The sequence below is a fragment of the Alligator sinensis genome, unplaced genomic scaffold (genome assembly GCF_000455745.1).
Source record: "Alligator sinensis unplaced genomic scaffold, ASM45574v1 scaffold360_3, whole genome shotgun sequence".
NCBI classification, from domain to species: Eukaryota; Metazoa; Chordata; order Crocodylia; family Alligatoridae; genus Alligator; species Alligator sinensis.
In genome coordinates, this window is record NW_005841977.1 from 612,855 (window position 1) to 634,246 (window position 21,392).

A 21,392-nucleotide genomic window follows, 5' to 3' on the forward strand; every position below is an offset into this window, starting at 1 on the left:
CCAGGCACAGACCTGTTCACAAATCTGCTTGAAACCAGTCAAGCAACTTTTATTCAAAAACAAAAAACAAAACAAAAAATAATCAACCCTATAATGGCAAAAGTATAGCTATGGCATTTACATAGGCTACATCTACTTTCCTCAGACACCTCCACCCGCAATAATGTAGAGATGTATACGTGTTTACATAGTATAAAGAGACAAACAGGCTTCTATAGTTCACAAAGGAGTGAAGTGCAGTTGAGAGGCCTCCAGCCTGCCTGTGGTACACTGCGTTGAAGAACTGCAAAGCCGAGGGTCAGGATACAGGAGACATGCTGGTCTTCACCCACACAGGGAATGCCAGTCTCTGAGTTGCATAGTAAGGAGAATTACATGGCAAGCAGGTACTTTGCAGCAGAGGGGGCCATCTAATTATGTGATGGTACCTGGGATTTGCATGGAGAATGATGTTCAGTCCTTCTCTGGTGCCTTTCAGCTTCGAATCTCAAAGTGCTTTCATGAACATTAACTAACCGAGCAATCCCCCAGCGAGGTAGGTCGGTAAAATTAACCTCATTTTACAGATGGGTAAACTGAGGCACAGACATGTGACACATCCTGCCCTGGAGCACAGGGCTTCAGGAACAAAGTGAGGGAGCCAGCACAGGCACTCCTGCACTCAAGCACTGGATCACACTCTCTGGGTCTGAGGATCTATGTTGCGGATATTAGATGAAAGAGTGGGGCATCATGTAGAAGAGTACAGTATTTGGGGAACGTGACTCAAGCTCTTCCTTACTGAGATTACTTTTGATACTGGAATCCCTTTCCGTTTCAAATATGTAAACCAGAAGAAAGTGGCAGGGACATTAGATGGTTATTTCTGATCTTTAAGTCTGAGAGCAGTGCATAGTGCTCTGACCCAATGAACCCATCTGATATACAGCAGGTGCTGGTAAGCACTGTGACACCTTTACACCTTTATGTAACTATGGACTGATGCTGCAGTTATGAGTTGCAGCCAAATACAGTATGTGTATCCTACAATATGAAACATTTACACTTGGGCATTAACAGCACCAGCATTTAGTCTGGGAGGGAAAAAGAAGAGAACCTTATTTTAGCATGAGAGCAACAGAAATGGCACTGTTCCATGTGAGCACGACAAAGATCAATGAGGTCTAAGAGTGACAGAGAGAGATGAAATACCTCAGGACTAAAATGCCACACAATAAACAGAGAATAAGATGGCACTGCCACAGGGAAAGTGTACACAGTTTATATCAATCATTGGTTAAAACATACACCAAAAGCAACATGGGATGGGGAGGGAGGATGGGCTAGGGAGGGAGGGCAGACAATACTGTCTGGCTCTGTTTGGAAAAAAAAAAAGACTGATAGACAGGCCCAGCTTAACCCATAATCAGCCATGTCCCTATTGACACAGAGTTTTAACTGAGCAACGGTGCAAAGAGACAAAGCACATGCTTTTCTGTTAAACTGTCACCTCATTCTGTAGGGCACACACAACTGTATCACAAATACCATGAGAGGCCTTGTTTATTGACTGCTATATAAGTTAGGGTTACTGCGTCTCAGCAGAGCAATGAGATTATTAATTACTACATTGCCCATAAATTCTAATTATGAAATAAAATAATAGCGAGGGACAGAGCTGTTCTCCCTGTTTCTGCTCTATAAACTAAGAGTTAAAATCTTCTGTTAACCTTTAAAAGGGAATATTGGATGAACAGGGGTGGAGTCAGTTCAACTAATAGGAAGGAAGGAAAACAACTTCAGTGATTGACTCTTTTGGCCCCCCATTAGAGGAAATGCTACATTAAGTTCAACAATAGAAACTATACATCTCTGAAGTCAGATCTGCAGCTAGGTGCAATGAGTATGGGGTAGGGAAAACTTGGGCCTAAAGTTTTCCCCAACGGAAAACCTTTAGTGGGGTTTAAAACTCTTACATGATAGGGAAAGCAATGTCTGGAGTCCACAAGTACCCAAGTACCATAGTATAAAAAGAAAGGAAACAACATGAAGGAGTTGTGGCCAACTGGATGTAACCAGCTTTCCTGGGATTAACAATATTGAGAGCAAGTGGAATTATAATACTGTGAGCAAGGTGTAGCAGATTGGATAGTGAGCATGGAAAAACCCAGACTTTATTTGACTTAAAGCCTCCAAGCACACTGACCTATGCATGAAAATGAATACAAACTACATACTTAGAAAACAGTGGGAAATACAGATGAGGAACAGAAAGGCAAACTATTTCAGAGGGAGTTTAACAGGCTTTTATGGTTAGAGAGAGAGAGAGAGAGAGAGATTTTTCTGTAATGGGACACAAGGCATCAAAAAAAGGCACTGCCCTCCCTCACTTCACCCCCTCCCCCAGCAAAGTAAAGCAGAACAAGAGTGAACAGAAGGATGATTTAACTTGAGGAGACATAACACCACCTGAGCACTAGAAGAGCCCAATATACCCTATAACTATTCACCTTGAAGGGCAACCCCATACTCTTAGACTGCACTAGACAATACCAGCACCTGCTGTGGCATAGCTGCCTTCTTGTAGCTGCCTGCCAGCTCTGGGGAGCAGCATGGGTGAAGAACATGACTTCCCTAGCAGTCTATAGGAAAAGCAGAGGTGTAGTCAGTAGGGGGGAGGAGGGCAAGCATTCTCCCAGCACCCTTCTCTTCCCAGGGCTTATGGGGTTTTCAAGTCCTTATTTCTGATCCCCCTGGATAACATGGCACATTGCTCCCACCACCTACTGAAGTGAAATGAATTCCACTGCTTGTCCAAAATACTGCCACGTACAAGTCTTTTCAGCACAGAGAGGTTCTCCCATCCCATTAGCATACTTTAAAAAAACCTGAATGATGTTTAAATTAACACTTGTCATTAAAGAAAAAACAAGGAGCTAAAGAACTGTGTTTCATGGCACAAACAAGGGGGAAGAAGGCACAAACCTGAACTCTTGCAAAATATATGATCACAAGAAACACTCTGCAGATGTGTGCACACACAGCAATCTTACAGGATTTGATGCTGAAGGATATCCCTGGTTTTCCATGACTTATGTATATGGCTACACTAGGCAATATGATGCATGACACCTAACCATGGCCCTGAGCCACCAGAAAAAGCAACTCCTTTTGCCATTCCAAATTTCCTTTGGGCACATGGGGCTGGCTTTGTTTCTTTACCTGCCTAGAGGCTGGATTTCCTCTGGTCTACCTGTATTCTTAGCAAAAAGTCTGTCATTGTCCTAGCATGGGGGAAAAGCTGTATTTGCTAACATAGACCCAAAAACTTGCTGTGAAACAACTTCACATACCCATCTACAAGGGCTGGGCAGCCCCAAATAGACAATGGAGGGGAGTATTTCCTGTGGGGGGAGAGCAGCAGACAGAGCGGGAATGGAGGCCTAGCTGTATTATGTCAAGCTGCTTCTTGAGTTCAGCCTCAGGAATGGCACAGACTGGAATGTATAGTATCCCAAATATTTTGTAAGCCAGAATTATGGAAAACTATAAATTAATAAGCTAATTAAATACTCAGGTGAAAGAATGGGAACCTCCAACTGTGTAAACAGAGGGCAGACTATGGCTTCTTTCTTAGATAATTGGAAGGAATCCAGCCTTCCCAACAAGCCCCCCCAGTTAGGACTTTGCAAAACCCCCAGCCACTGCTGTTCTTCTCACGAACTTCAAATAAAGTCCCTTCTTTAAAGCTGTTAGTTTCCTCATCTCCTTCAAAATCTGCCACTGCCACATAGAGGGCTTCTTTGGAGATATCTGGATTGGGGAAGGGAGCAGCTGTCCTCTCCTTAGCTTCTCCTCTCTCCACCTGCCTGGGTGTTACCTTTGGGCCTAAGTTGCTTTTCACTTTGGCTTCATCTTGGCCCAAAGCAGGCAGGAATGGTTTAGCTTTCGGTGGGACCAGCATGGGCCTGCCAGGCACTGAGGCAGCTCTGAGGTCAGGCACTTCCCTCTGAGGAGCTTTCAGGTCTGAAGTAGAGCCGCTGGAGCAAGGTGTTGCTTTCTTTGGAGGAGGTGGCCTCCTGGGTGGTACCACTGGCCGCTGAGGTGGTGGCTCCCTGACAATGGGGAAGCCATTCTTTGGCTCACTGTCAGTCGTCTTTGCTGGGCCAAAGGGAGCTTTTGGTGGAGCCTCCTTTGGGATCTGGCTGTCCTGTTTGGGCAGGGGCCTGTTCTCGGCACTCGGTTGTTCCTGAGGCCAGCCAGGAGCATCTGCTGGGAGCGCATTGTTACTGAAGGAATTTTCACTAGCCCCAGGGTCCTGCTCTGAGGACCTCTCTTGGCACTTTGCAGGTTTAAGCTTACTTCTTAGACTGCAAATATCCAGTTTATCATCTACTGGAGGCAGGTCTGTTCTTGGGGCTGGAGCTGGTTTGGGCCTGACCTGAGGTCTTGATTTCAAAAAAGGATTCTGGGTAGTTGGCTCAGGCTTGTCCTCCAAGGGCTCAGCTTTGGGCTTGGCTGGTTTGATGATGGGTCGCAGGTTTGGCTTCTTCACTTCCTTGGCTGACACCTTGTGCCCGCATTCCAGACCCATTTCATTTTTCAGCTGGAACAATTTGCCTTTTTCTGTTTTCAGCTCTGGTTTCTTGCTGTCCCTGGGAGCAGGTGTCTGCTTTGGAGGGATCATTGGCAAAATCATGCCCGGGGGCTTGGGTGGAGGCCTCTGTCTCTCCATGAACTCACCTTCAGATTTAATGATGGACTCCTTCCTGGGTGGGAGGCTGGGCTTCTCTTCTATATCCTGATCAGGGATCTCTTCATACCCAGAGGCTACAGCTAAATCCCCACTCTCCAGGGAGTCCTTTCCCTTCCAGTCTTTGGCCCATTTTGTTCCACAGTCCATGCCATTCGGTGGTGCCTCAGGCAGAGGTCTGCATGGCCCAGTGGCTTCTTCACTGGCACTGTCTTCCACAGTGACATCACCAAGTCGGAGCTGGACCATCTCATTAGGTAATGGTGCCAGGAAGTTAGGTCTAGATGCATTGCTAGTTTTCTTGTATTTGTCAATGAACGTAGCTGGGGCCCAGCCTTCCTTTTCATCAATCTGAATGTACCACCAGCCACTCAGGTTCTTTTCAATCACCTGCAAGAAGAAACAAAAACAGATTAGAAATCTATGAACCATCCCTTTAAGTTTAACAACTGCCTGTGATGGAGTAGGGTATTAAAAAAAAGGTAGGCGGGAGATGAGTGTTCAACATCTTTGCATAAAGGAGGCGTTTGATAATACCCCCTGTTCAACACCTTGTTCAAGTTTGCAGATGACACTAAGATGTGGGGAGAAGTGGGCACATTAGAAGGGAGGGATAGGCTACAACTAGATCTGGACAGGTTACAGAGGTGGGCAGATGAGAATAGGATGGGTTTCAATACTGACAAGTGCAAGGTACTACATCTGGGGAGGAAGAACCAGCAGCATACCTACAGGTTGGGGAACTCCCTTCTCGTTAGCACAGAGGTAGAAAAGGATCTTGAAGTCATTACTGACTCCAAGATGAACATGGGCTGCCAATGTGAGGACGTGGTCAGTAGGGCCAACTGCACCTTGTCGTGCATCCACAGATGCATCTCAAGCAGGTCCAAGGAGGTGATCCTCCCCCTCTATGCGGCATTGGTCAGGCCACAGTTGGAGTACTGCATCCAGTTCTGGGCACTGCACTTCAGGAGGGATGTGGCTAGCATCGAGAGGGTCCAAAGGAGGGCCACTCGCATGATCAGGGGGCAGCAGGGTAGGCCCTATAAGGAGAGGCTACAGGACCTGAACCTGTTCAGCCTTCACAAGAGAAGGCAGAGAGGGGACTTGGTGGCCATCTATAAACTTACCAACAGGGACCAGCGGGGAATGGGAGAGACCCTGTTCCCCCGAGCACTACCAGGAGTAACTAGGAATAATGGCCACAAGTTGACTGAGAGTAGGTTCAGGCTAGACATCAGGAAGAACTACTTCACAGTCAGGGCGGCTAGGATCTGGAACCAACTTCCAAGGGAAGTGGTGCTCGCTCCTTCCCTGGGGGTTTTCAAAAGGAGGCTAGATAATCACCTAGCTGGGGTCGTTTGACCCCAGCATTCTTCCTTGCCCATGGCAGGGGGGCGGACTTGATGATCTGCTCAGGTCCCTTCCAACCCTACCAACTATGAAACTATAGCATGTTACCATCAGTCAACCTTAGAGGAGGTCAATATCATTACAACTGTTTTCACAGAACATAGACAGATATGGCTGCAAGGAACCTCATGAGGTCTTCTGGGTCAGCTCCATGCTCAAGGTGGGAACATCCATGTTTTAACCAAGTATTTGTCTAACCTGCTCTCAGATGGAGATTCCACAGCCTTTCTAGGGAATCCCCATTTTTCAGATGAGGAAACCAAGGCATCAGGAGGGGAACAGACTTGGCCAAGGCCATGCAGCAGGCCAGATATAGACCCCAGGTCTCCCAGGGCATTTTTACATGCACTCTGGGGTGAGGGTCAGGGCACTTGAATTAGAATCACTCCAAGAGCTGCTCTAATTAAAGCGCTGGCAGTGTCTCATGTATCAGCGCCCCCTCATTTCAAAATGGCAGCGGGGGTGCTTTAACCAAAGCTCATTTGACACTGATACAAGAGAATGGAGGCTGCTGGAGGCACGATAATTAGCACTCTCCAGCAGACTCGATTAATTGCACTGCATCGAAACAGCTTCCCTGAACATCTACAGGCACCCTCATGTCTGAGTTCAGTGCTCCAGGTCACTCTGCTGACCCTCTGCAAGCTCAGTATCAAAGCCTGATATGATTACACAGGAAGTGTGGTGGTTTGTTACTAATCGATGTTGGGCCACATCAACAACACACATTGCACAATTGGACAGGACAGACATGGTAAGAGCAGGGGTCCTGCACACCAGGGCTGAGTGTCATTCAAAAAAGTAAACATGGAATGGCAAAAAGCACTGTGGATTAGGACTGAGCTGAGTGGGGAAAACCCCCGGAGTGGTGCAACAGAGCATGTTGCAGGTCAGGATACCACAGCATTGGAAGCTACTCACTACACCTACCCCTGGCTGATTCTGGCCTTGGTGACTCAGACTTTTCTAACGTCCTCACTTTCATGTGCACTAAACTGGCAGTAGTTTTCAAAGGGAAACAAAATAAAATCTTAGGCATGCCTATTATATAGGGGACAATCTACTGGGTTCAGCATCACACTTCAGACTGGAAGCAACAGACAAAGACACTCTGGGTCCTTTTAAGACTAGAGTAGAAGAAGCATTTGCAACTGGCCACAGGGTGTCACTGCTGGGCCATTCAGCTAGGACACCTACCAGGGAAGTTGAAAGGTGTTCATAGTTCAGACTGTGGCCCTGTCTGCACTGGACAGGGTTTGCTGGTATAGCTAGGCACAGCTTGCTTAAACCAGCGTTGTGTGCTTTTAACAGGGCAGCTTAGACAACTTCCCTGAAGTAAATGAAGTACATGGGCATAAGTGTTTTCTTGCTGGTAACAGAGAGCTTCTGCCAGCATAGCTGTGGCATTTGGGGGTGGGGAATAGCATTTGGAAGCTCCAAGGTGACACAGTTATACTGACAAAACTAAGCATACATCAGAACAGAAGGCCAATAGAGCATCTTGGGGTCAGAGACTCCAAAGGTTCATGAGCATGTGCAAGGACTTCTTCTCTGTAATGGAGCTTCCTGGTGCCTTTGTGGTAACTGACACTTATACTGGTTTAGAGTCAACCATAGGCCCTCACAGATAGGTATATATTAATTCCTACCAGGATTCAGCCTACCCCACCTCTGTTCAAAGCACATCCCTGCTTGGGAATGGACTCCATGTCTACATACCAACCCCAAGGCCAACAAGAGTTGGGAGTCATATAATATTAAAGCTATGGTGACTGGAACCAGCCATGGAAAAATTCAATGAAGGCAAATCAGAAGGTGGCCTCAGACCCACTCGCACTGAGCTGGGTGGGTGATGTGGTGGAGGAAATGCAAGGAGTCAAGGATGACAAAGCAGTTTTACCTCCACTTTCATTCCTGCCTGGAAGCTGATGCCATCAGGGATGGTGGTCTGGAAGTCAGCAATGGTGTAATATTCCTCTTCCACTTGGGGAGGGACAGGAGGTTTAGGTAGGTTCAAACCACGGGGCTGTTGTAATAAAAAACAGTCAGCCAACTTATTTGTTACACTTGTATAAATGGCTCATATTGCCTGGCTATTCAGAGCGATGCCGGCCAGCTGAGTGCTCAGTAATATCCGTAATGACGCAGCCGCTAAAAGGATTTTCAGGCTGAATGCAAAACCACCCAGATTCCTTTCAATAGCATATTCTGCAGAACCACTAGCCTAGGAAAATGGAACAGGCAAAAGATTTTGTTTATATCCAATCATCCCCTAACCCAGGATTGTCCAGCTTCAGAGTGGTGGAGGGCTGAATGTCATAGGGCCGCATGGGATCCCAGGGGCCCCCAACATGTGAGCTCCCTTACTGCTACTGCACAAGTAGTATGAGCCTTATCTCTCTGCTACACAAGCAGTGTGAGCTTCACCTCCACAGCCACCGTCACTGTGCAGGTAAAGGCCCCTCCATCTCTGCCACATGAGCCACCCCCCCACTGCCACCACATGAGACACCCCGCCTTCTGCCACCATTGCACAGGCGGAGCCCTTCACACTGTTGCTGAGACAGCAGCACAAGCCCTGTCTGAGTCCTCCCACTGACACTGCCTCATGGACAGCAAGCTCACCAGACCTCCTGCTGTGCTGTGCCGTCCTGCTACAGGGACTCCAGTCACTGCTGTCACAACAGCAGGAGCCACAGGGCTGGGCATGGCTGGGCAAGAATCTGTAGGCTGCAAGTTAATACCTTGTGGGCTGCAGGCAGACCTCAGGGAACCAACTGGACTGACCTGCCCTAAGCTTAAAAATCCGCTAGGATTTGCTTGAAAATCAAATGCAACCAGGTGACTGTTGTGGCAGAAGGGAAGCCTTGCCATGCACTCGGTCCTCTGCACACCAGAGAGCTGCCACGCATGGGCAGCTCCCAGGCAAGGACCTGTGGGCACCAGAGCTACTCTGACACCCTTTTCCCATTCAGTCTGCCACAAACACTTTGTTTACTTTATCCAGAACCAAGGAGGCATGGGTGGCTCCAGCAGCCATTGTAGAGATGGCAGCGATGGCATGCTGGAAGTCCAGGTGCAGCTGGATGCTTACTATAGTAAGATCTCGGCGAGGAGGGGGTCTCTGCCTCATCTTTGGAGACTCTGTAGAGAAAGAATGGCATAGAGCATTGAGGTTCAAACTGCATTATCAAGGCATATAACAGGGCATATAACACAGGGAAACAGCAGCAACCTCCACATCTAGACTCTGCTAATCATCCTTCTCTTCCAGCTCATCACTTCCCCTAAAGCAATATAACCCAGAGAGGTGTCTGGTCTGCTGGGTAACTATGGGAACCTAGCATCTTCCCAGCTCACCCTACCCCTTAGGGCAAGCTAAGCTGGGGGGCACAAGAAGGTCTCGTCATGTTGGGGGAGGGGAGGCTGGGCTGCATGTTAATGAACTTGCCTTTCCCCTGAACAAATCAGTATTCACACCCTGTTCCAGGGACTAACTTGCAGGTATGACCCAGAGGCCCCCAGCCACATCTATGAGGTCCCAAACACCCAATATTTGGCATTTTTCCACTGGCCACTTACTGCGTCGGATGTCAGCATTTGGTTGCAAGCGACCATCAAATCTCACATCTCTCTGGTTGTTGGGGCCATCCTTCTCTCGGCCTGCTGAGTTCTGCTGGCGGGAAATGCCATCCAGATCCAGAGCTGAGGAGTGGGTGGAAGAGCCTGAACCCAGTTTTTGTGTAAACATCTCCCCACTTCCCTTCTTCAGGTATGATGCAGGGGCCCAGCCCTCTTGTCCCTGATACCTGTAACAAGAAGAACAGCAGCCCATTGTGTCAAGCTCTTGCCTGCCAAATACTCTGATGGTGGCACTCTTCCCACTACCTTAAGCTCTGACTGGTCTGTCCTAACCATATTGAACTAGAGGAGCAACTCAACACACTTGGATGGGGAAGTGGGGGAGTCAGGGAGCCTGAGGGAACCATGAAGCCTTCTCCTTCTAGCCAGAACACAGAAGGCCCACTGCTGATCAAGGCCCACTGCCCTCAGACTGGGTGGGTGCCTGTGTGAAATGCCCTTATTTGCTTTCAGTCTGTTTTCCAGGGACACGATGCCCATATTGCAGACAGCTCCAGTAAGGACCAACTTCACTCCCTGGTGTCAATCCTCAACCCAGAAGCCCTGGACCAAGCGGGCTATGTGCTCTTATCTCCTCTCTCACCCTCAGAAATGGAATGGGGCTGGGACTGAAACATGCTGCCAGGACAGCGTAGGGGAAAAGTGAACAGCCGCTGCTGCCCGTTCTGTACCTGCCCCTTGGATGGAAAACAGGCATTCAGCTGCTCAGCTGTCAGGCTGGCTTCTTTCCTGCTCTAAAAATTCACACAAAGTTTAATAGAGAACCCAACCTCGCGCTCTGATTGAAAAACCACATCCACACAACGCCTCTGCCATATAAGAGGGTCTCATGCCAATGTCAGGAAAACACTTTCTGCTGTGTGGGGGTGAAGTCATTGGGTTCAAATGGCACCAGCTGCTCTGCTTGTAATTGGCTCAGGTATTTTATGGCAGCTTTTCTCAGTTTAAAAAGTCAATGGCCTTTTTTTCTGGCCTGGCTGCTGCCAATACCACAGGTTCAGTGCAAGGTTAAGAAAATCAAGGCATGACACCCACCCTGCTCTGTTCACGCCCTTCGCTAATGCACTGTCCAAGACTAAACAAGCCTCAGCCCAAGATACTCAGAGTTTTCTGGCTTGCGGAGTGCATGAAACATTGCAGGTCTGGCCAGATGGCAACACATCCCAACAGAAGCTTTGTAACACAGTCTGATGACCCAGCCTGCCTAGGTGATGTTCACACGATGGACTGTCACCAGCATGCAGTTATTTTTCATCACAATGGAGAAGGGAGTAACATTAGACACAAGGAAAACATGGCTCACCCCTGATGAGGCTGAACTGTGTTTTAACTATGCACTTTGGACTTCAACAGACCTATGCCATTTTGGAAGGGAGACTGTGATTTGGTTCAGTGGCTGAATCAAATGAAAAGCCAAAACAAAACAATCGAGTTTCAGGCCAACGAGTTAAAAAAAAAAATGGTTTTGGTTTTCCTACTAGAAATGCAAATGCACCAAGGAAATTCATTTTTTGCATCAGATAAAATGTTCACCTTTCCCTGAAATTATATTTTGGGGAATTTTATTTAAAAATATTAGCTAAACTTAGTCTCACTTGAAAATATATAAATAAAACATTTTGACATTCCTGATTCTTTACCTGTTTTTTTTTTAAGCAGGATGCGTTTGCCAAAATTGACCTAAATTTGTAAATAGTTTCACTCACCCTGAAATCACATTTTTGGCAGATAAATTATTTGTCACAAAACAATGCACCTAGATCTATCCCTAAGGGCCCCTCTACACATGCAGATAAAGGCATGACAGAATCTAAAGTGTGATCCACACAACTGCATCTTCTGCCATGCCACACATGCATGACAGGAAGCATGATTTTGTGGATTGTGCAATAGATCCCACTGTGCCTTATTGTTGGTACAAGCTCCTGCAGCTAGGAGCCCTCCCAGCTGATGGGGCTCCCAGTCATAGGGGCACACCATGTGCTCCCACAGCTGGGAGCCCCATTACCTGATCTGGGCTCCCAGCCACAGGGATCATCAGCTGCAATCTGTGTGGGTTGCTCCTGTGGCTGGGAGTCTTGTCAGATGATGAGTCTCCCAGCCTCAGGGGCCGGTAACCAGGCTCAGCTGGGAACTTCCAGGCTCAGAGGTGCGCATGAACGCCCTGCCCCAGCTGGGAGCTGTGATCTACTGAGGGGGTTCCCAGCCATAAGGGCCCCTGGCCGCATGTTCAATTAATGGCAGGATAGGAAGCAGCTATAAAGTAATCACACATATTTTGTGGAATAACTTTCTAGCTTATTCCTCTTTTTATCACACCATGAACTGATTGAAGAAGTGGTCGTGTGACCACTTGAGTCATGATTAACTGGTTAATCACACTTTAAGTGTAATGTGTAGGTTGAACCTAACACACCTATCCAAACTTGAGAATGCTGCTGTAGAAGATGAAGGAAAGCCCTCTCAAAAACGATTGTGCTCAATATGGTTCCAATTCTGGTCTCTGCTTTGCACAAACCCTGCCAACAGCACAGAGGAGCAGCAGAAAGGCAAAAAGTACCTTATTTTCCACCAACCCTCCAGGTTTTTCTGGATCACCTCCACCACGGCCCCTCTGTCTAGGTTCATTTCATCCTGGTCTCTAGCAGTGTATGGGTAAATGACTGTGTATTTCTCTTCTGTTGAACAGAAAGCACAGTTTAAAAATGGACCATCTGGGAAAAAAAAACCAACACATTAAACAGCAACTACATACCCACGCTATGGAAAGTGCAGCTCCTGTTTTTATATATGTTACACACACACGCACACACACACAGATGCAACCATTTGAGACAGAATGGCCTGTAAAATGCATTTCAAAATGCCACTAGATTTGTTCTCAGCTACTGCACACCAGTTCACCAAAGCAATGTGCAGGGCCATACAGTCTGTGTGGTCAAGCTAGGCCAGGCAAAGTTGAAGTAGCCCTCTAAATGGTTCCCTTCCTGTCCTTCATAACTGTGTTCTCTGTCATTTCCAAAGCCCCAAGAATATGCACCCCCCCACTGCCTCACATCCTTCTATTACAGCCACTTCTAGACAAGCTGGAATGGGCTCAACCCCTTTCAGAAACCCAATTCTCTTCCAGCTCATCTAATGCTAGCCTGAAGATTGTCCTTGTGGGTGTCATTTAATCCTCCTACCTCTTGTGTTCACCCAGTCATGCTGTACCACGGTGTGGGTCTAACCATATTTTACAGGACTAGTAGGGCATTCCTAGGTCAACAGGTCCAATCCCCTGCTATCAGAGCAAAACATGTCATGCATACCCATTTATAACAACTGATCAAGCTTCATGTCAAAATGTATTAGCCTTTTTATCCCATGGGAGGGCTGATCCAGAACCTTACTGCTCTAATGGCTAGAAATCTTATTCTAATTTCCAGCCTATCCTTATTCATGACCAACTGAATCCCATTTGTTTCTGTGTCAACCATGTCCCTTATCTTAAATTATGTTCTTCCTTTTGTGGTGTTCATCCTGGACTGGTGTTTCTATCCCTTCTCAGCCTTCATTGTATTCAGCTAATCAAGCCAAGCTCTTCAAAGTCTCCTCTTGTAAGACAAGCTCTCCATTCCCCTGATCAACTCAGAAGTCCTCCTCTGCACCTGTTCCAGTTTGCATTTACCCCCTTGTAACACCGGTGACTAGAACTCTCCATGGTTCAGGTAGTGGGGAAAACCATCATGATAATTTATACACATAATAAAAACACATTATCATGCATGGATTCAAATCACCTTACAAAGGCAGGTTTGCACCAATCACCCCATTCAATACAAGGAAATAGCTGAGCAAGGGCCCACTTGTCCAAGGTCTTAGAATGAGGCTGTGGCAGAGGCAGGAACAGATTTCCCATGCTGGCATCCTATTCACTGGAAGGAATGAGGGGACATGGAAATGGAAGCTCCTCTCAAAAGGAAAGAAGCAATCTTCTAGCCAGAGCCACTTTGCAAACAGAACTGTAAGATCCTCTCTATTCATTCCTCTCCCCCACCCTGGTCCTCTTCTTTAGAAAAGCAAACTTATGCCAACGGCTCACAGCTTGTGCTCAGTCACTGCTGGAGGAAGATGCAGAGAAAAATCAGTCTTGGCCACATCCAGAGATATTAAGCGTTATATCACCCTGCCCCAGAGCTGCTCTACTCCGTATTCCTGGAGGAGAACTGACCACTGGAGAGTTGGAAGTTTCTCTTCCATGTGACTCTCCAAGCACTCCATGCCACAAGTTGAGACCAGGACATGTACTGTCACACCCAGTAGTTCCAAGCTGACTTTCACTTCTCAACCCCAGCTGAAGTGCCAAGAACAAGTTTTGCAGCCAAGTGCACAAGTTCCAACCCAACTAAATGCTACAGTTGTGAGTAGTTTTCATATCTGCGAGAGTCCAAGGAATAGAAGCATCAGCTTCCAGGCCCAGAGCTAAATGGAGCAGCTAGCAGAGGGAAGGGTCACAGAGATGAGCACTCTGCCATTGCAGCCAGCCGGGGCAGCAATGCATGCATCCACGTGTACACACACACACACACACCTTAGAGTGCACAAGGCTAGCAAAAAGTTCACATGCAAGGCATGCAAATACCACAGGCTGCAGCACATGCAGACAGAGAGGCTCCAAGCACAGAACAAAGGCAGCAGAAGTCTCTGCAGCATTGACCTTGACCCCATCCACTGGTGTACAAATCCCCAAGAGTCCGACGGCGGCCAACATGCCTTGGCAGAGACCAGTATCTCCATGGGACTGGGAGAAGCGTGTTGGGGAAGCAGGAGAGGGACAAAAGAGGATATAAGGAGGCAACAATAAGACCTGACCACAGATGATTCTGTAAGAAGGCAGGGATTTGACAGTTTATACTCACCTGGACTTCAGATCCTCCCCACCAAGCCCTCCCTTCCTCAGGCTGCAGGGCAGAGCTAATTAGGATGCTTATTTAGGCATAGTGTTCTTGGTCACCCTGTTCCTAGATGGGTGTAGGCTGTGTGGTATGCAGGATTCAACAAAACATGGAGGGTACTATCATAAATAAAGTCTGTGTCCATGTTAACCTGACCATGTGGCTCCAGGCTTCTTGCTCCTGCCTGCCTCACAGGATGCTAATGGGATGGCTATAACTTCATGTGAAATGAAATGGGGCAAGGGCAAATGTCTTGCTGTTCCTGCCAGCACTACAGAACAGGGTTCCTCTAAGCTGAAAGACTGCGTGTTTTGTGGAGGTGGCCCCTCAGCCCCTTTGGGGGAGGAGGGACAAGACCACCCAATGAATCCCAGTATTTGTCTGCTCTACTGGTGGCTAAAGCATTAGAACAATTAGCTGCAGTGCACGCCAACCAATGCTGGGATGACAGGGAGGTTAAGGTCTTGCTAAATGACCTGATCCAAGATCACCTGTGTGTCCCTCCCTGGACTCCATCCTGCAAAGTGTGAAAGATAAGTGATACAAGGTGCTCCATGTGGACGGGCAGACTGGCTGAGTTAGCTCTTTTCAAACTGGTCTCTTACCTTCTTCAGGCTGCATAGAGAATTCATCCTGGACTCCATCCTGAGCTTCCAGGCATGTAGCTGGGACCCAGCCTTGCTCATCAGATGTGCTCACAAACCACCAGCCTGAAAACAAGCAACAGACACTTTATCTGGGGACATTCATTTGGAAAACACACACTCAGCCACCAGCTGAGAGCTCTATTCTCCCCAGTCAGGCTTACCACATCTCTGCCTCGCTCTGTACACGAAAGTCTGGGATGCAGGAAAGTGGGTCAATGCCAAACTGACTTCACAGCAAGATAACAAATAGCTGCCCAAAAGGGGAATGTGGGAGACAGCAACTGTTTTAATGGCATTTACAGTTTAAAAGGGAAACCAGTCAGGGTCTTAAAAGACCAGTTCTCTCCCTGGTGTCACTAAAAGCAGCAAAGATTCTCAGAAGTGAATGAACTTTAACACCTCATTTACTTTTCTTTTTTATATTATCTGCTGCTCTCTGCACTTCCCTCAGTTTGGTCAGCAAGGCCTGTCTAATTAGTAGATATGAATGAACTGTCTGCAAATCAATAAGTGCTGCACTGGCTCTAGCTGTGTTTCTGCCCTCTGCACATTTGTGGAAACACTGAATTTTAAAGACTATTTCTGGAAAGTAAATTCAGAGCTGAAACAGGATTTTTTTTCTACTGGAAACCTAATAAGTCAATTAGAGATCATAAATGATGCTGTGTGACCCTGTATGACCAATCACAATGAGCCAACCAAAAGCTCTTTGTTGAGAGAATCAGCTAGAGACTAAACTTTAGTATCATAAAGCTTAACTGGTGAATCACTTAATAAGACGAATTAACTTGAAGGAAAAAGGCACTGAGCTGTGTAGGTACAATTTTGTTAACAGAAAAGTAGGTTTGAAATTTAATAAATTGTTTCCTACTGATTTTTTGGTTGACACTGCTCTCCCAGTCATTGGCTACAAGGTCAGTTATACATTTTAGTTGTCCACAAGTAGACACTAGCACAATTAATCTTCTTGGGTTTGAGTTACCTTAATATTAAAACCCAAGGCAAAGGCTATTATAAGATTGTTTTAAATACAATTTCTACTGTAAGCTGCCCTGAGCCTTTGTTAGGAAAGGAGGCACACAATAAATAAAGAATCTTTTAAACAAATCCCAGTAGCTGGGTTTAAATTACTCGACACAATTCCTTCAAAGTACTTACATACGTCTTAAACTTTGTGCAAGCAAGTGGTTCTATTCATTTCAGCAGGGCTCCCCTATCTTTTGTTACTCTCTTGGGGTTCACTCTTTTTTATACCCAGCTGAGGCCATGAATATGATACCAGTTGTGGGCTGGCTCTTGTCATGACCCACATGAACCAAGATTTTAAATAGCAGGGCCCTAAAAAGTTAGGCCCTTAAATCCACCTTTAGGTTTCTCAGAAAATGGGGTGATTCTCAGAAATGCTGAGCAAGCACAACTCCAGCTGAACCTCCCCAGTGCCAGCACTTTTGAAAACCAAACTCTTTACTTAGGGGCCAAAATTTTGGTCCTGCCCATAAGAATGCCTGAAACCCCCAGCTGTTTTCACACAGGCCAGCCAGCTGCCTTCAGGATGAGGACACAGCCCAGGGGACCTCAAGGCTGTTCACTCATGATGACAGTAGGAGATCGTCAGGCATTCTGCTCACTAGTGATGGGGGGAATACAAAAGCTCTGTCAGATCATGTGTTTGGGTCCACAGACAGCTAGGTTCTCCTCACCTGATTCATTTTTCTCAATGATATCCACCGTCTGGCCCACGCACAGGCTGATCTCGGAGCTCTCCTGTTTCTGGTAATCTGCAACCACCACATATTGCTCCAGGACCAGATCTACAGATGCAAAGTCACCACCTGAACATGGGGAACAAGACACAATCCATGCACCCCATCACCACCAGGCCATACACTGAGCTGCTGCTCTCTGGCTACTGCCAGCCTGCAGAAAGCTACATGAGCCAGATGCCCTTTGGACCCCGTTGTGAAAGAGGTGAGTCAGAAACATGGTCAGAGTGAAGAGGAGGAGAAAATGAGCAGCCAGGTGAGATCAGTGCAGCCAGGTGAGGCCTCTTCACTTGCTACCCATCTGTGCCCTGGAGCTACATAAGCATTGCCACCACTACTGAAGCAAACTATTAGCATCATCACAGATGGATGAACTGGAACATGGGCTCCTGTGAACTGAGAAGCAGGTGAACCTTAGTTCAAACTACTCTGAAGTACAGTAAAGCTTAAGATGACAAGGATATGTAACATCTGGTTATCTTCTCACTGCCGCCATTTTTATGGTTCCAGACAGAAATGCCCAAATTCCCCAACCGAGGCTGTTCTGATGCAACAGCCTGCCTGGTTCTGAACACCTGAAAGCTCGGACATAGCCCTAAACAGCCCAACTTTCAAAAGTGCCCTCAGAAAGTAAGGCCTCTCTCAAAATGGACTTCCAAACTCATAGGCCATTTCTGAAAGTCTTGGCCCAGGGGCCCAATCACTGCAGCTCAATGAGCACCCATTGGACAAAAATGGGACCTCCTACTGTGGCATGGTTGACTGACTGTATTGCAGGGTCTGCCTCTTACTCTTGACACTCCAAATCCCTCTTCAAGATCACTGTCTGCTTAGGTCTCCTCACAGCTACCTCTGTCTACATTAGATCTGACATAAAAATGTTTTGTGTTTGTGTGTGTGGATGGATGGTATAGACCATATACCATTTACAGTGGTTGAATAATATAGTCTTTCAACTCCCTGACAGTCCATATACACATACGCACACACATACACTTGGACAGTGCAAGGAAAGCAGTTCACTGACAAAGGAAAACAAAGGGAAAATGCTCCCTTCTCTTGCCTTGCCTTGCTCATCCCATGCAGGTCCTTGGCAGCTGCCTCCCCCTGGTCCTGCCATGCTTTTAAGAGTTTCTCTTTTACAACCATACCCAGTCAGCCCTCCATGCCAGGCATCAGATCTACTCCTAGAAGGCTTTCTAGATGCCATGAGCACCTAAGGACAGGGACCTCATCGTCCTGTGTGCCTGTAAAGTGCTGTGGTGCTCACAATGATCTGAGCCTCAGCACATTTCACCTCTCTGCAGCAGACAGGGAAAACTCAGTCAAGAAATTTGTCTGTCTAGAGAGCACAAGGCCTGCCTGCCTACGCACACCCTGCACATGATTAGACAACATAACCTGCTGCCTGCAGCAGATATTGGGTCTCTGCTGTCATCTTTCCTGGCCCTTGGCTGTGACGACATGGAGGTACACCTCCTGAGGGCTGCAAGGCTCTGAGCTGGCACTTCCAGAGGATGCAGCTTGAGAAATCCAGGGATCAAAAATACCCTGAGAATTCAGCTGACCTTGCAGTTTAACACATGCCTGCTCCCTCATGCTCCAAAACAACTTCCTGCCCTGCTGCAAACAGGACAAATATGGACACAATAAGCAGAAACCAAAATGCTGACTAAAGCAAGAGGGGGTCTAGCAGCCACAGAACCAGATCCTGAGACACCCAAGAAGAATTCAAACCAAAACATCCTGCTTCCCCCTGCTGCCCCACAAAGCCAGTGCAAAAAAAAAGTTTTGCTCTTGCTCAGAATAGTCTTGGCCTCTAGGCGGCAATGCAAACCAAGCTGAGCGGAAGATGTGCCTGGAACCCATCTAGGAAAGGGGAGGATTGTAACTGGAATTGTAAGGGACAGCAGGTTCGATTGATTTTTAGCAGTTTTTCATTTATTAAAGTGCTCTGGATCCACTCCCTTCACCTAGTATTTGTTACCAGTGCAGTTCTCCTTCCGAGGGACCAAGGTTTAATGCAAACCATTTACTTAAAGCTCTGTTTCCAAAGCATATGTTTATCTTGTGCATTAATGACATTCCAGCAAATCTACCCTCCCACCCCAGCAGCTCAGCTGTTTGCCCGCATGTTGTTTATTATAAGGAGCGAAACACGGGGGTTAAGAGGGCTGAAAAAAACAGGAGCTGGAAACTCTCGCATTCTTGGCTGAAGTACCCAACCCTTTGCAGCCTCAGGCACATCATTTCACCTCTCCCTGGCTCGGCTTCACCATTCTGTAAAATAAGGACAATGACCCCTCCCAGCAATCTGGGGTGTGGTGAGGATTAAATAATGTTTATCACATGCTCTGGAAATGGAAAAGTGTTAATTACTGCAGCTGGAGTGCTGCGCAGAACTTGCCCGAGATTTAGGATGAGCCTGCTGGGGCTTTGTATATGCACCAGCACTTGTTCTCAAGCCTCAGGTCAAAGCCTTCCAGAGGCATGAACCCATCTGCCCCAGCCCTCTTGCTACTTCAATAAAGTGTCTCTGACCTGGATAAGATGTTCATTTCTAAATCTCAGAAGGCTGCAAACACCTACTAGAGAAAAGGAATCATGTAGGAAGTGTAAATCCTAATTAGAAGAACAGGGCTAAAGCGCAACAAGGTAAAATTCAGGCTGGATGACAGAGAAAGTTTCCTACCTGTGACATCAGGTAGAGGAATAATCTCTCCAGGGAAATGAGAACAGTCCCATTACTTGAGAGGCCTGGAGGGTACCCTATGGGGAGAACACATGTAGGAAACAACCCTGGTGGCCAAAGGAAGGGGGAAGGATGAAGGTAAACTAGATCTAACAGATCTTTACCCTCCCAAATATCTGGGATGCTCTGGTCTCCAGGCAAAAAATTCTTCTGTGCCAGGGCCTCGGTGTCCGAAGCAACTGCTGTAGTATAAGTTTAAATAAAATGTATTTCAGGGTAGCCTTATTTGAAGGAACAAAAGGCAATTTTCCATGTGTCATGCTAAAACCAGCTCTCCACAGTGCTCCAGGTGAGCAGGGCAGAGCAGAAGTTCAGTTACCACTAATTAAAGCTTTCACTGAACCAAAAAAGGGAGGTGGTCACTAGAGAAAGTTAAAAATAATTCATCATCCCCCCACAGTGAACAGAGCATGTTGAGCTCTGGACCCATCACCTCTCCTGCCCCAACTGCACCTTTGTAAGGGTCTAGCTTAGAATGAACAGAGGATTTATTTAGCTAGCAAGAACGTATGCAATGGCTACAGGAATGGAGAAGAGCTCTTTCTAGCTTCCCCAGATATAATTACACCTGTTACAATAGGACTATTTGAAGTATCATGAGGCAATTCTAGATCCTCCAACATAACTATTAAATCAGCAATAGAAAGCAGTAAACAATGCCAGGAGGAAGACGTGGGAGTTAATTCCAGGAGCTCCTTCTCTTGGTGTAATTATCCTAACCACAAAACTACAAGGTTGAGTTAACAATAAAGCATCCTATTCATGGTTCAAAATAATGGTGCTGTGGTGGTATCATCTAAAGTAAGGGAGAAATATGTTGAGATGCATAGAAGGTATTTGGCTCACAGGAGAACTGTATCACAGAACACTGAGATTTCCAGGATGCTCCATGAACAGCATTCGGCAGATTTACTGCCACACACATACAGCTCAGACACTCACCAATGTTTGATGCGACTACTAGAACAACTCCCTCCACTGGGCCTTTTTGAAAAATCCCTGTTGTCAGACCAAAATTAAGTTTCTTCACCAAGCTGGGTCCAGGCTGATTTGGCACTCCACCAGCTGGCATTTAACCTTGCAACATCTATTTCTATGCCTGACAATCCAGTTTCTAATCATCTAGCATGCACTGTTCCTGTCCAGGGCTCTGGGATGGCTGCACTTTTTAGTTTTTTTCAAGGGTAACTGGCACCTCTTGACCATCATTGGAGAAATAAAATAACAGTTCCTTGGGAAACCTGCTAAACCTCTTACAGTGTGTCAGCAGTTGTAACTTCCTTAAGGACAATTTGCATTAAAAGAACATTTCGTGTGTCCATCCTCCCTCCACCCTGGAGTCAGGATCAGCACCATAAGCAGCAGGAGAGGAGGTACAAAAGATGGTTCCAAGTAATGATAACAGAGGCAAGGGGAGCACCCATCCCCTGCCAAAAGACTTAAGACAACAAGCGTGGTTCCTGAACAGACTGTTGTGAAGCTTCAACAGACCCTGAAGTGATTTAA

The 21,392-nt window shown here is 46.8% G+C and overlaps 1 protein-coding gene across 1 annotated transcript in view; it reads right to left on the minus strand.

Moving 5' to 3' along the window:
* SH3PXD2B (SH3 and PX domains 2B) overlaps window positions 1-21,392 on the minus strand; it is a 106,253-nt gene continuing 84,861 nt past the window's right edge. Inside the window, exons 8-14 of the mRNA XM_014518714.2 lie at window positions 17,072-17,203; window positions 15,330-15,434; window positions 12,348-12,465; window positions 9,728-9,954; window positions 9,240-9,289; window positions 8,046-8,171; window positions 1-5,122 (exon numbers count right to left, since the gene is read on the minus strand). Coding sequence (XP_014374200.1) covers window positions 3,599-5,122; window positions 8,046-8,171; window positions 9,240-9,289; window positions 9,728-9,954; window positions 12,348-12,465; window positions 15,330-15,434; window positions 17,072-17,203 — 2,282 coding nt within the window. The 3' untranslated portion in view covers window positions 1-3,598. The remainder of the gene's footprint in view (window positions 5,123-8,045; window positions 8,172-9,239; window positions 9,290-9,727; window positions 9,955-12,347; window positions 12,466-15,329; window positions 15,435-17,071; window positions 17,204-21,392) is intronic.